This window comes from Cynocephalus volans, chromosome 1 (genome assembly GCF_027409185.1).
Source record: "Cynocephalus volans isolate mCynVol1 chromosome 1, mCynVol1.pri, whole genome shotgun sequence".
NCBI lineage: Eukaryota > Metazoa > Chordata > Mammalia > Dermoptera > Cynocephalidae > Cynocephalus > Cynocephalus volans.
In genome coordinates, this window is record NC_084460.1 from 53,613,533 (window position 1) to 53,628,976 (window position 15,444).

General features: G+C 32.5%; 1 protein-coding gene across 1 annotated transcript in view; it reads right to left on the bottom strand.

Moving 5' to 3' along the window:
* Positions 1–11,352: 11,352 nt before the first annotated feature.
* SYCP2 (synaptonemal complex protein 2) overlaps positions 11,353–15,444 on the bottom strand; it is a 57,367-nt gene continuing 53,275 nt past the window's right edge. The window contains exons 37-43 of the mRNA XM_063115125.1: positions 14,601–14,725; positions 13,416–13,510; positions 13,218–13,317; positions 12,811–12,869; positions 12,570–12,648; positions 12,401–12,457; positions 11,353–11,430 (exon numbers count right to left, since the gene is read on the bottom strand). Of these exons, the coding sequence (XP_062971195.1) occupies positions 11,353–11,430; positions 12,401–12,457; positions 12,570–12,648; positions 12,811–12,869; positions 13,218–13,317; positions 13,416–13,510; positions 14,601–14,725 (593 nt within the window). The remainder of the gene's footprint in view (positions 11,431–12,400; positions 12,458–12,569; positions 12,649–12,810; positions 12,870–13,217; positions 13,318–13,415; positions 13,511–14,600; positions 14,726–15,444) is intronic.

Consider the following 15,444-nt stretch of genomic DNA (forward strand, 5'->3'; position numbering starts at 1 on the left):
TTACTTGTCTTTTAAATAAGTGTCTTTAGAGAGATGAGCCTTCCCTTTCTCCCTCCCAGACACTGTGAGTCAGGAGGGAAGCGCAGTGGCTTGCAGCGTGACTAGGAGTTTACAGAACCTGTGCTCAAATCCATACTCTGCACTATTCAGCAAGTTATTTATTTTCTCTATAGAATGATCATATCTTTCTTACACTGCTATAATGTCTAAATGAGATTAAAGTGCTGGCACAGCATCCAGCATTCTAGGAATCCAATAAATGTTAGCCAGTTAGTACCTGAGCAATTGGGCTTCCTCTAACTGCTTACCACATATGCTACCTCATTGTTTTCCACTATCTTTCCTTTTCTACTTGAAGACTGCTTGTGGGTCAGGCGCCTATGGAAACTGCTTAATCCTTGTGGTAGCATTTTATCCAAAGGGACTCCTGGTCAGTCCTAGATACTAGCAAACATATTATTAGTTGAATTATAGTTTTCTGTAAGAAATTATGTTAGAAAAATTCCAGCTCTACCTCTTATTTGCTTTGTTACCGTCTAAGAACCACTTGACTTCTCTGAGCCTCAACTTCTTTGTGAAATGAGATATCTAAATACTTTCTAACTGTAAGTCAGTTACTTAATCTTATAAGCATTTAAGATGTATGTATATATATTCTCTCTATATATATTCTGTTTTATTCATGAGCCATTATTTGTGGCCAACCACCAAAAACTTTTAATTCTTCTCTATTTTAAGCTACATATTAGTAGCTCCCCCTATTTTATATTTTATTCAATGAAAAATATTAATTGAAGCCCAAATTATATATAACATATTTCAATCTCCTTCACTTAGAAATATCTGTATGCTTACTATGAAACAAAGAAAAGGAAAAGTTGTTACCCTTCTAGAAACCACTCTGGCCCCCAAAACACAAAGGATCGGTTTTACTTAAAAAAGAACTAGATGAAGCCTGTGGTTAGAGATGACCTGATAGATGGGACACATGTTTAGCTTTTTGCTCAAGTAAAGTCCCATAACTAATGGATAATAAAAAAGTGCAGGATAGCCAAAGGACATTTGGGGTTGGTTCAGAGTCAAAGGTTCTAACATCTTAAAACTGGCAGACATCTTCATTTTAATCAAAATTTTTGGCAACAGTATCTAACTCCTACCATTGTATTTTTATTAATCAAACTATTACTCTAAATCATACTTCTATATTTCATGTTCTTATTGGGTATTGTAAGGGTTAAGAGATAAACTAGAGCTGTGAATCAAGTATACTTACTCTGCACCTGTAAGTATACTTAATCTTGTACTAAATAAGTATACAACATCACATGTCAAATATCTCTTAAGTTAGTTGGAGGAAAGACTAAAAAGCATTTCATAAATCATATGGTACTGGCGAGATACATGTGTATGTACAGTCATGCACTGCATAACAATGTTTCAGTAAACAATCAACTGCATATATGACAATGATCCCATACGATTATAAAGGCCGTACAATATAGCCTAGGTGTGTAATAGATTATACCATCTAGGCTTACGTAAGTACAATCCATGATGTTCCCACAATGATGAAATTGCCTAATGAAGCATTTCTCAGAACGTATCCCTATCGTTAAGCAACACATGACTGTATATAAATATGCATATGTTGTATAAATTTAAAGAAAAACTTAAGAGCATTAGAAGACTTAGGAAAAACTATTTCTGCCTTCTCATTCAGTAACAGAAACAGTATATGAATTATCTGAAATCTTCATTCTAACAGTATTGAATAATGAGATTTTTAAAAAATACATTGAATTCACAAATCATTTGCTCCTATTTTAACAAAATATTAATTATTAAAATAACAATATTTAAATCATGAAATTGTTTTTAAGAGTTTAAAAGATTTTTTAAAACTTTATTGTAATTTTGTGAGAGGAAATTAGATCTCTTCTAGAAACACCTATTAAGTTTTAATCTGATATGTTGGGGAATAGTATATCATATGTCTTTGAAAAAAGTACATTTAAAAAATTTACAGGGACTTGAAATTATATCACCTGAGTAATTTTTGGACAATTGAAATGGGAAAAAAACTCTAACATCAAGAGGTCCACCTTGTGGAATTATATGGTAATTACAGATCTAAATGTATTCTTATATATTGGAGGTAAAGTCAAAATTTTTAACCATATATCTATAGCTCTTCAATAGCAAATTCAATTCCAGAAATGCAAAATCCTAATTGTACTGCTAAAACAGTCTCACATGCTTCCAGGACCTATTTACCCAGTTCTTTTCCAGAGACATTTTTCTCAGTTTTTCATATGAAAACATAAGATGTTCATAAGCAACAGAACATATGAAAATTAACCCAAATATATATTTTAAAAAGTTTTCAAAAAGTGAATTCCTATATATTAAATTTGCTTATTGCTCTGCAAATTTATTAATAACGTTAATATTAGGAACATTCTACTAGTTCATATTCAGATAAAAAATGTTGGCATGAACAATGGAAAAGCTACTAGTTATCAGTTCCATAGCTCTATGAAAACACAGCAGTATTTTTTGTTTAGAGAAAAAAAATAACTTTTTAAAAATCTTTAATCTCAACAATAAATATCCTTAAAGATGTCAACAGGAAAATTCTAAAAATTACATTTTCTCGCTAATAAGAGAAAAATTTGGATATGGTATATATGCTAATAATTTAAAGTTGCAAACATGCTACTGTTTATTATATATGCATATTGCTTTCTAAATGTGGCTTATTAGCCTTTTTCAAAAGATACTATGTACATGGAATACGTTACTGTAATTCAGGTGTGTGCTCTAAGGCTGCTCACCAGTCTATTCCCTGATTTCCACCTAGCCTATCTCTTGGTTATAATACTGTCACCTGGTGTGGCACAGAACAGTCTCAGGAACCACCTACCATTATGCTCCAAGTTTTATATTTCAAGTTAGATTTGACCATTGCTATTATTTCCTGGTATGATATTTTGCTCAAAATTCTACTTTAGTTGTTTATTCATAGCACTTATAATTCCTTCCATGCTTGCTTCAACTTTCAATTAGATATGCCAAGAAACGTAGAAATAAGTATCTATTCGTGTACATATAACTATGACTGGGTTAACTGTTAACAGGTGATGGTGACAGAATGGCTAAAGCAATACCTCCAGCAACTCTGAAGCTCCACACTAGGCACCTAAGGTCAGAGTTGGCAGAATTTGTCACTGTGGACTGCAAATTTAATGTGGAATTAAATACTATATGAAAACCATAGTCCATTCAAAGGACATGCTGGCCTTTTAAGTTGGTGTTGGGCGTCCATGATATCAGGATTTGGTAGCATTTAGAACACTGTGGTAATGGCTGTAGAGTTTAGTATTTAGGTTTCTACCTAAGCTATACTAATACTGTAAAATTTTTTCTCTCTTCCATGTCCTTTTCCATGTGTACTTCTGGAACAGTTGCCACCTTACAGCTCTTATTTGGTTGAGGACATGTGGTAAACCTACACCAACAAGGTGTTAGATTGCAATACAGGTAAGAAATCTAAGCCATTAGCTATAATGATAATTTATTTTAAATATGTTTGGAATAGAAAAATCAAGGATATTTAGCTATATTAGCTAATTAATATACACAGCCTCTGCTAATGCAAAATTGATTTAAATCACTATTCTGTGAAATAGTAAGATAAACTGAGGAAAAAATTTTATAATAAAGAACAGAATTCTGATCTTCAAAATTTTCTCTCTAAACTTGGGGCCTACACGCTGCAGCCCACAGACCAAATCTGGCCAGTCTTTTTGTTTTTTAACAGCCTGCAAGCTAAGAATGGTTCTTACATTTTTAAATGGTTACATTTGAAATGGCTATATAAGTACAGATACTTACATGATATCCTTAAATTTGCCTTTTGGTCCACAAAGCCTAAAATATTTTCTGTATGGCCCTTTAAGACAGTTTGCCAACTTCTGCTCTAAACTTAAAAAAATATTAAATAAGTGTATAATAGAAACTTTTAGAATAAATGTCATAGAACACCTCAAACAAGCTAAATATTGTTTCTAAATAAGCTTAAAATTTTTTAACATTAAATCTATTCCAAATTTCAATAGTACTTATAAACTCATACTGAAAGTAGTTACTTGACTGGTAATAAAAGCACATCAAATTGGGTAAATGAAAAAACCTATCAATATTTAAAGGCAAATGTTTCATAAGTGTGACAACCCATTCCTCCAAGTTCCTTTTTATTTAAAATTATTGCTATCACAGCATAAGCTAAAAGTGTTGCATATTATCTAAAGTTCAACATATTACAACACATTGATCTCACTCAACACATCTCTATTTCTGAAAAAAAGTGTTGAATTTTATTTTCTTTTGTATGTTATTTCAGAGCATTTCCACGGGCCTTTTTAATGTAATATGTTGAGGGGCGGGGAGAAAAAGTGAAAACCAACCATTACAAATACAACATTGTCTTAGCAATGCAGTCTATGTACATTTGATTTGCCTGCACAATTCCTCCAAGAGGCCAATAAAATGGAAAGCCATATGATTCATCATGACCTTAAAAACACTTATTTCCTCTTTTTTAAGTACAAGTAAGGGGTTCATTTCTTACTCATCTCTGTATCTACAGCTGAGCTCAGTGAATATCATATAATAGATACTCAAATGGCTGGTTGAACCTTTTTCATTAATTACAATGGAAATGCTGACACCATATATAGGAATGGAAAGTTTTAGGAGACACAAGGGCTCTCTTCGAACTTAGTAAATTCCTATCTAGAAATGCTACATCTGTTCATTCATTTATTTACATTGTTGTTAAGCCTACAATTGCAGGCACTCTTTTACTTTCTTGAAATTGTGATCAGCAAGGCAGACAGGGACCCTGCTCACATAGAACTCACAGGCGTGGGTTTTGTGAAGGGGAGGCAGAAATAATTTCAGATACCAAAAACTGCTGTGTGATAGGGAGTGATATCAACATTAATAGGATTGTGAGGTAAGTCCTATCTAAAGAATTACCATTTAAATGGAGACCTGAAGGACAACAACAGTTCCCAAGAAAATGGAATCACAAGAACAAAGATTCTGAGATAGTAATAAGATTGTTCAAGAACAGTGCTAGAAGCAGACTGAACAAGAGGGAGAGGAGTGGAAAATAAGGATGAAGAGAGAGGCAGAGGTCAGCTCATTTAGGACCTAAGCCGTGATATAAAGGTTGGGTTTTAAGTGCAAGGGAAACTTCTAGAGAAGTTTCTTTTCCTTTTTTAATAATTCAGGTGAAATGAAGATAACATAAAATTAACCATTTTAAAAAGTACAATTCAGTGTCATTTAGTAGATTCACAATGTTGTGCAACTACCACTTACACTGAGCTTCAAAACATTTTCATCACACACCAAGGAGACTCCATAACCTTTAAGCAGTCACTCCTCATTCTCCTTTTCCCACATTCCCTGACAACCACTAATACGCTTTCTGTCCCTATGGATTTACCTATTCTGGATATATAAATGGAATCCTACAATCTTTTATATCTGGCTTCTTTCACTTAGCATAATGTTTCTGAGGTTCATCCACATTGTAGCATGAATCAATACTTCTTTCCTTTTATGGCTAAATATTCCATTGTATGCATATAGCACATTTTGTTTATTCATCATCAGTTGACTGCCATTTGGGTTGTTTCTACCTTTTGGCTATTATGAATAGTGCTGCTGTGAGCATTTTTGTCCAAGTGTTTGTTGAATGTTTTCAGTTCTTTTGGGTATTCTGCAAGTAGAATTGCTGGGTCATATGGTAACTCTGTTTAACTTTTCGAGGAAACACCAAACTGTTTTCCATGGAGGCTGCATTATTTTACATTCCTCCAGAAATACACAAGGGTTCCAATATCTCTACACCCTCACCAGCACTTATTTTCTGTTTTTGATTCGAGCCATCCCAGTGGGTATGAAGTGGCATTTCATTATGGTTTTGATTTGCATTTCCCTAATGACTAATGATGTTGAACATCTTTTCATGTACTTATAGGCCACGTGTGTATCTTACCTGGAGAAATGTGTATTAAAGTACTTTGCCCATTTTTTATTTGGGTTGTCTTTTTGTTGTTCAGTTATAAGAATTAGATACATTTTAGATAGTAAACCCTTATCAGATATATGACTTGCAAACATTTTCTCCCATTCTGTAGGTTGTCTTTTCACTTTTTTGAAAGTCCTTTGATGCACAAAAAGTTTTAATTTTGCTAAAGTCCAATTTATCTATATTTTTCTTCTTTTTACTGGCACTTTTAGTGTCATGTCTAAGAATCCACTGCCAAATCCTAGGTCATGAAGATTTATTCCTTTTTTTTTTTTCCCTAAGAGTTTTATAGTTTTAGCTCTTACATTTAGGTTTTTAACCCATTACATTTAATTTTTGTATATGGTGTGAGGTAAGGGTCGATCCTTTTTGTTTTGCATGTGGTTATCTGGTTGTCCCAGCATCATTTGTTGAAAAGACAGTTCTTTCCCCACTAAATAGTCTTGGCACCCTTGACAAAACTCAGCTGACCATAGGTGAGTGGGTTTATTTCTGGGCTCTCAATTCTATCCCATTGGTCTATAAGTCTATCCTTATGCCAGTACCACACTAATTTGATTAATGTGACTTTGTCATAAGTTTTGAAATTGATGTCCTCCAACTTTAGTTTTCTTTTTTTCCCCAAGATTGTTTTGGTTATGATGCATCCCTTCCATTTCCATGATTTTTAGGATCAGCTTTTCCATTTCTGCAAAAAGGCCATTAGGATTTTGATAGGATTGCATTAAATCTGTAGACCACATCAGGGAGTATTGTCATTTTAACAGTGTTAAGTCTTCCAATCCATGACCATGGCCTATCTTTCCATCTATTTAGGCCATCTTCAATTTCTTGCAACAACATTCTGTAGTTTTCAGTGTACAAGTCTTACACCTTCTTGGTTAAATTTGTTCCTAAGCATTTTAATCTTTTCAAAGGTATTATAAATGGAATTGTATTTTAAATTTCATTTTTGGATTATCAATTTCTAGTGTATAGGAATACAACTTATTTTTGTGTGATCTTGTATCTTGCTACTTTACTGAATTTCTACTAGCTCTAATAAGTTTTTTGTTGATTCTGTAAGTTTTCCTATACATAAGATTAAATTATCTGTGAGGAGAGTTTTATGAGGGTACTTCAAAAAGTTCATGGGAAAGTGGAATTGGAAGATAATATGAATCTTTCCATTAACTTTTTGAAGACCCCCTCATACTTTTCCCTTACTTGGATGTCCTTTATTTCATTTTCTTACCTAATTGCTCTGGCTAGAACTTCTAGTACAGTGTTGAATACAAGTGGTAAAAGCAGGCATTCTTGTCTTGTTCCTGGTCTTTGGGGGGGGACAGGAAACTTTCAGTCTTTTGCCATTGTATATGAACTAACCTACGAGTATCTCATAAATGCACTTTATCATGTTGAGGAAGTTCCTTTCTATTTATTTTTTTTGAGTGTTTTTATTATAAAAGGGTACTGGATTTTGTCAAATGCTTTTTGTGCATCAAATGATCATGTATTCTTTCCCCTCATTCTATTAATGTGTATTACACTGATTTCATATGTTGAATCACCATTGCATTCCTGGGATAAATCCCATTTGGTGATGATGTGGAATCCTTATAATGTGCTGCTGGACTTGATTTGGTATTTTGTTGAGAGTTTTTGCATCTATATTTATAAGGAATATTGTTCTGTAGTTTTCTTGTGATGCCATTGTCTAGATTTGATATTAAGGTAATGCCGACCTCACAGAATGAGTTATGAATGTTCTTGCCTCTTCTACTTTATGGGACAGTTTGAGAAGTACTGGTGTTAATTCTTCTTTAAATGTTTGGTAGAATTCTATGTTGGGACATTTTTGATTACTAATACAATCTCTTTATTTGTTATAGGTCTGTTCAGATCTTCTTTTTCTTCTTTAGTCAGTATTGGTAGTTTGTGTTTAGGAATTTATTCATTTCATCTAGGTTATCTAACTTATTGGCATGTAAGTATTCATAGAATTCTATAATCCTTTTTATTTCCAAAAGGCCAGTAGTAATGTACACAATTTTCATTTCTGTTTTTAGTACTTTCAGTGTTCTCTGTTTATCTTAGTATAAATTAAGGTTTGTCAATTTTCTTGAACTTTTCAAAGAACAAATTTTTGGTCTTGGTGATTTTCTCTTTTCTTTTTTTATTCTGTTTTATTTATCTCTGCTGTAATCTTTATTATTTTTCCTTCTGATAGCTATGAGTTTGGTTTGCTCTTTTTTTCCTAGTTCTTTAAGGTGTGAAGTTAGGTTATTGATTTGAGATCTTTCTTCCTTAAATGTAGGTATTTATAGCTATAAACTTCCCCGAGCACTGCTTTCTCTGTTATCATGTGTTTTTGTATGTTGCATTTTCATTTCCATTTGTCCCAAAGTATTTTCTAATTTCTCTGTGAGTTCTTCTTTGACCCACTGGTTGTTTCAGAGTGTAATGTCAGTGGAGAGTTTTAAGTAAGGGAGTGTGCCATAGTAAGATTTATGCTTTAGCAAGATGATGTTGGCTGCTAAGTGAACAAACGGTTGTGGAAAGGAAAGCGTGAATGCTGGAAAGCCATTTAAGAGGCTGTTGAAATTGTCTCTGTGAGAAATGATGTTGACATTGTCAAAGGTAGAGACAAAAATGGCAGAAAATATTCACATGTAGGACATATTTTGGTAGTAGAATTTATAGGAACTGTTGACCTATTTTACTATTTGGCTGATGGAAAAATAAAACCAGGAATTACTTTTAGGTTTTGGCTTGAATAGTTGGGTAGATGAAAGTGGTGTTTAATGAGATAGGAAGACAAGGTTTCTTTTTTCTTTTTCAGTGGTGAGAAAGAGTGCTGAGGGAGAGAAAACAAGAGTTGTTTTGAGAGTTGAGATGCTTATTAGAACTGTAAATAAGTATTATTATACAGTTTAAATATAAACATCCAAAGTGAAGGCCAGAACTTTTGTACATTTGGGAGTCAACAACACAGAGATGGTTATTACATGGAACTGAATGAAATTACCTAAGGAAAAAGTATAGACTGAGGGAAAATGAGAGACTAGGAATAAGGCCCACATTAAAAGGTAAAAAAGAAGCCAAGAAAGAGACAAGGAATGAAAAATACAAGCCAGCTCAGGTTTTAAGTGTGAAATGCCACTAAGAGACTATGTAAGAAAACAGATTAGATTTGGCAACATAAATCACTAGTGATTTTAATGAAAAATAGTTTCAATGAAATAATAGAGGCAGAAGCTAGACTGAGGGATGGTAAGGAGCAAACAGAAAGTAAGATGAAATAGTAAATAGAGATTATTTTGATATGTACTCTGAAAAGGTGAGTAGAGAATTACATGGGAAGGGTAGCAGTTAGAGGGGAACTTGATGTCAAGGGAGGGCCTTATTTATTTACTTATTTAATAAACAAACAGGCTATGAAAAACAGGAGAGAAAAATCAAAGATAATGGGATTCAGAGCACTAATAGGGTGACTGTCCTTATATAAAGAGGCAAATCTGCCACTGGAACAAGAAAGAAATCAAAATTGTGCTATTGATGCAGGTAACACGTTAGATTTTAGGGTGAAGATGAGGAAATTATGAAGACTATCAGCTGAAAGGTAAAGAATTAAGGAAAGAAGTATTGATATGTAATATTATTTTAGAAATATGGTAAAGCCAATCAACTAGGACAGAGTAAGAATTGTTGAGCAATGCTTACTGCCATTTTAAGTATGTGGCCATAAATTTAAAGCTTGATTGTATGATATTCCTCCAGTGCTGTTCAGTTGGTAGAATGAGGGCTGTGAATTAGTGGATAAAGTTGACAGGAGGAGAAAGGTCAGGACAGTATCATTTTGGGTTCTGGAATCTAGAATGGGTAAGGTAGGAAGAACAGACAAGAAGAGTAACAGGCATAGGGAAAAAGTGGCACAATAAATGGCTTGAGATTACTCTTGAAAGCAAGGTGGAAATACAGAAAGGTTGGGATAATAAGAAAGTTGGAAAATGAGACTCAGAGGGGCACATCTATTGGTACAAATAAGGTTATAACAGAAAAATTTGGAAGGGCAGGGAAGAAGTATGAACTTGGGATGGATTACATACACATTGAAGCATGGAAATATGTGTAACGTATGATTTAGGAAACTTGTAATCCTGGCTAAGGATGAGGTAAACAGGGAGGTAAGGCACAATGGGATTAGTTCTAAAGTCTCACAGGGGAACATGGAGTTGCAATTCCTGAGTAGTATTTAATATTATAGCAGAGCTGTCACTCTCACTTGGAATATAAACCCTGCTACCCTATCAGTAAATCTTAGCTAATGCTAATATTGAATAAAGCTGGCTAAATGAGAAGGGTTTTCTTTTGCTTATCTTGACTAAGAAGCCACTTTTACCCCTGTATTTAAGTACTTGTCTAATTCAAATACTCTGCTACCGTTAAATTGGCAAGGGATATTAAGGCTGCTTGGTATTACACTTCAGTTGCCTGACTGGAGAATATTTTGTTTGACCCAGTATTCACAAAATAGAAAAATGATTTATAAAATAATTTTATAACATTTATCCAAGTGAGAAAACATTTATTTAAACTTTAATATGTTGAAGCAAATTAAATGTGTACACATCTTTATAAATTAATGTAGCAAAATATTACAGCAAATACAGGAGCTTAAAAAGTACTTGTCAAACAGCCTGCTTATGAGTTAAAACTTATACAGTGAGTTAAAATATTCAGATAATAGAGTAATTATTTTAGGCCATTTAGTGCCTTCTAATACATGGTAGCCATAACTGAATAAATATCTACAGTAGTGTGCTGAAAGTACAGATCTAACACGCAGGTAAACATTTTAAATCAGGGATTTCCTCCCCTTCAAAGTGTGGCTAAATTTTTATTCCTTGTAGTACATTCTGAGCTATTAAAGAAAATAGTTTTGTGAGTACAGTTAATAATATATGCCTAATGCAAATATTACTACAAAAGTATGCCCATTCCTTTTACAGTTTGATTTCCTGAAACTTTTTCTCTCTCAAAAAATAAGAGTAGTATTATGTAGACAAAAAAAGTTTTTTGGGCTTAGAATCATATTATAGTGGTTCTTTCTCATTCATAAGAAGATATTCCTTTGAATCTGGGGGTTCCTGCAAAGGTACACTTGCCTGGGTGATGTCTATGTTTGTCTTTGTGGGCAACTCTGTTATTTCCTCAGTTATACACACAAAAAGAATAATTAGCTAAAACATCTTGATAACAACTAGATTTCACACATTAACATTTCTTCCATGAGCCATGAATAATGACATCAGTCCTCTGCGTACATCAAGAAGCTGCTCTTCTTGCTGTGGGCAAGAAAAAAATCAAGTTTCCATTACGGATTCTTTTTAAAACGACCCCTTACATAAGAATATTGGGCATCAGTGTTCATTCTACCCAGTCCCCCAGGGTCTATATCTAGATATCTACAGAACTCTGTGATCATGAATGATATTTGAGATGATCAACTGAGAAAAGACTACCAACCTTTTAAAACCCCAAATCAATAAAATTTAGATTAAGTTTTTAAAGGAAGATAGTAAAATAAAAGTAATCTAGAAAAAAATTTCAACAGACTAACCTAGTTAGGGAGCTTCTTGTTTGCCTCAAGCTAAACTAGCTTGGCCACAACATCCTGATCCCCTACTATTTCAGCATAGTGAAGTTCTATTAAAATATTATAAGTATATTAATATACCCTGTATACAAAGATCAGTGCTAAAGTGTATTTCGAAATGCCTTTCATCTTTAAGAAAACACCAAAGACATGTTCACTTAGAGCAGCAGTGCTATCAGTCCCATCCCAGGCACACTTTTCCCCATAATGCAGCTACTGATCTACTAGGCCTTTGGAAAGTTAACTAATTCTGTCCCCAAATCTAAGTAAATGAAGTCTTGTCCAAGTGGACAATAATTCTTCTACAGCCTTTCTGGGTACTTTTTCCTGCCATGTCTTCTTCAGAAGGCAGGGCACGACAGAGGCCTGCTGCAGTACACACTGTTTAGAAACAGTGCAAATAAACCATTCTTCTACCTAATTTTTCAACTTGCAAATTGATACTTGTTTTTCCTTAGGAGGGACTCATTATGTAAATTAACCCTATTCTTTTACTATAAATTAAATAATGGGAGCATATTTAAAGAACTAAAAGTCGCTAGGGTAAACTGCCTCCCAAAAAGAAAAAGAAAGAAAAACCTATGAAAGAATTTCCCATTAAAAGACATGAAAGCATGATTTTTCTGTTTGAAAAACCCAAACTTAGATAATTGATTTACCATTTCCTTAAGAAGCCTGTCTTGCAGCACTTTCATGTTTTCTTTCATCAAACACATCTGTAAAATAAGTAAATATTTCCCCCATGAAATATAAAGTTTTCACTACAAAAAGACAAGTTAGACTAACCAATATCAAGAAAGATTACATATAAAAATATAAAATTTATACCTCAGATGTAAAAATAGTTTCTTCATATTCGGTGTTATAGAAGACATTTTTACCCAAAGAAATTTTCAAAAGATGAAGCCTAACAGGTAAAATAATGAGAGTTACCTTTGTATTTATCAGGAATTCAAATTAAATTGTTATAATATAGTATATAAAATTTTAATTTTTCAAATAATATAAACTTATTACTAATTTAAAAATCTAATTTTATAGATTTTAGTCATAAAAATGTCATACTAACCTCTGCTGTTCACTTTTTTGATAAGCACTGAACTTCTGAAATATCTTTTCCCAAAAGTCCTATATTTTAAGATACAAAAATTAGTTTAATATATTTCAAAATTAAAACCTGACAGAATTACTATATTTCTGTTATTCCAGAAATCATACACTCTTTCAGATTAAAAATAAAATCAAAAGTAAATTTTATCAGGATTTCTCCCTTGTTACCAATGATATTCATCATAAACTTAAGTTTGTAATTTAAGTGTGTTTATATGAAGCTGACTAAAAATCTGAGATAAAACTAAATTATGTTCTAAAGAACAAAAGCTTTAGATGTGCTATCAAAGCAGAAAGTAAATAAAAGTTTTTCTAAGTTTAGCTCTTTAAAAACAAAGTTTTAAAATAATTTTGAAAAGCACAAACCACAAATTCTTTCTCCAAATCTTTTAAAGACTGTGAATCTTTCTCAAAATTCTCCATCTCCTCTAGGATTACAAGTTGGAATTCATCAAGCTTTTTAATCCTATTAAAGAATCAAAATGAGATTTTAAAAACTATAGCACTCAGAATATGTGAATATATAGCATTCAGAAGTTTTCAGAACATATTTTCATCACAAACCTATACTCCTGAATTTGATGGTTCATTGTTTTCAGATGCTGCTGAGCTGTTTTCCAAGATTGCTTAGTAAAATAATCCACCATTTTATGTCGGATCTGAAAAATACTCATTTTTAAATTTACAGAATAATAATTTGATCAAGACTATATTAAGAACAAAGCCTTTTCCATGAAATGTAAACAACTAGGAAGAATTTAGTAAACTAAGTAAAAAATTAAAAAATCAGTTATTTAAACCTAAGTATTAGTGAATAAGTTCAGAGCAGTGTCTAATTCAATCAGTAAGGCTTTGACTAAAGGTTGATTTGCTAATTGATTATTTATAAGAACACCACACTCTACAGTATTTACAAAAATGCTAGTGATTATCTTCAAGAGCACGGCCTAAAAGTGACACTCAGAATTATTTTCTTACCATTTTTCACAAAAAATTCACATCTATATGTGAATCTATATTCACATCTAGCCATAGACACCACAACAATATATAAATCATGGCTTCTCTATTTAGATTGATCTCGGTCAAAAAAAATCAAAATACAATAAATATACAGAACTTTAAATAATTTCATATTTTTTCTCTGAATAGAAGAAAAAGGCAAGTTAGGACATAAAAGAACTGTCTACTCCAAATGTAGGTATGAGAGAGAGAGAGAGAGAGAGATGTATGGAAAAAACATTACCAATGATTAAAAGTTGTTTTAGAAAGCATTTTTGCATGCATCATCACATTGTAACCTCAAAAACTAAGGATACATAAATACGGAGCTGGGAGAACAAAGTGAAAGAGGATTTCTCTGACTGCTCTAACTATGATTATTATACTACTCTAACAATGATCTCTGTGAGATTTTTTAAAAATTCTGAAACAGATAAGGCATGAAAAAAATTTGTTTAGGAAAGTAAAAGAAAAATCATAGAAGAGCCAAAATGTTAAAATAAGACAAAAGAGAAAGAACTAGTAAAAAAGAAAGAATATTGGCTAACGCATATTTTAGAAGGGAAACTCAGCTCATAAGATGAGGTTTTTAACCTAATAATTATTCCAATTTTTCACAAGAGGAAAGTTGGGTTCACGAACAGGTGTTTATTGCCAAAGGATTAAACAAACCAACAGTCTAGTAGAAAGTGTGGCACACAATTATATTACTGGGTATAAATCATAATTTAAAGAATGATAACTCACATTAATTTTTCTCTGCAATTCTGAATTGAGCTTCTCACCAATCACTACACTTGAAATTTCACTGTCCCACTTCTCCACAGGAATAGAAAAATCATTTGTTGACAATGGAGATATACTTTCAGACACTAAAAAATGAAGACAATCAGCTAAAGTTAAAATAGGCATTATTATAAATTTAGCCTTGTCATTAGATGGAGAACAAAACCTATCTCATTTTTAGATTCTGTGTGTTATCTAAAATTTATGAAATCAAAGGCAGCCCTCATTTTTTTTTTTAAATTTAAAAACGAGATTATTCTGATTTATAAAAAACCCTTTGGGATGGCTATTAAAGCAGAAATGGCAATTTTAAAATGGAGCATTAAAAAAAATTAAAAAATTAAAAAATAAAATGGAACATTTTTGGATTATTTTCTAACTGCTTTTGACTACTTCCATGTTATTATTAACACAAGGTGACACACTAACACATCAATAAGATCATACTCTAGTAAAACTTAAATGTGGTAATAAGTGATAGAAGGATGAAAATGATCTATGCCTCTTACTACATTACTCATATAAAGTGAACTTTGTGATAAAGCATCATCTGTCTAGGTCTTATCCAAAGTTGTCTTTAAAAAGGAATTTGTTTTCTGAATGGAATCATTCAAAATCTAAGAAGCCACCTTCCAAATAACTGCATTTTCACACAGGATTGGTTTTTTTTTTTTAGGTGTTCAATAAATGTTCATTGAATATTGATTATACAGTGAAATCCCTGAATATAGAGACTGGGTCTTAGTAATTTCACTTTTAGCAATGCCTGACACAATGCTTTTCCTAGCACATGTACTCAGGAATT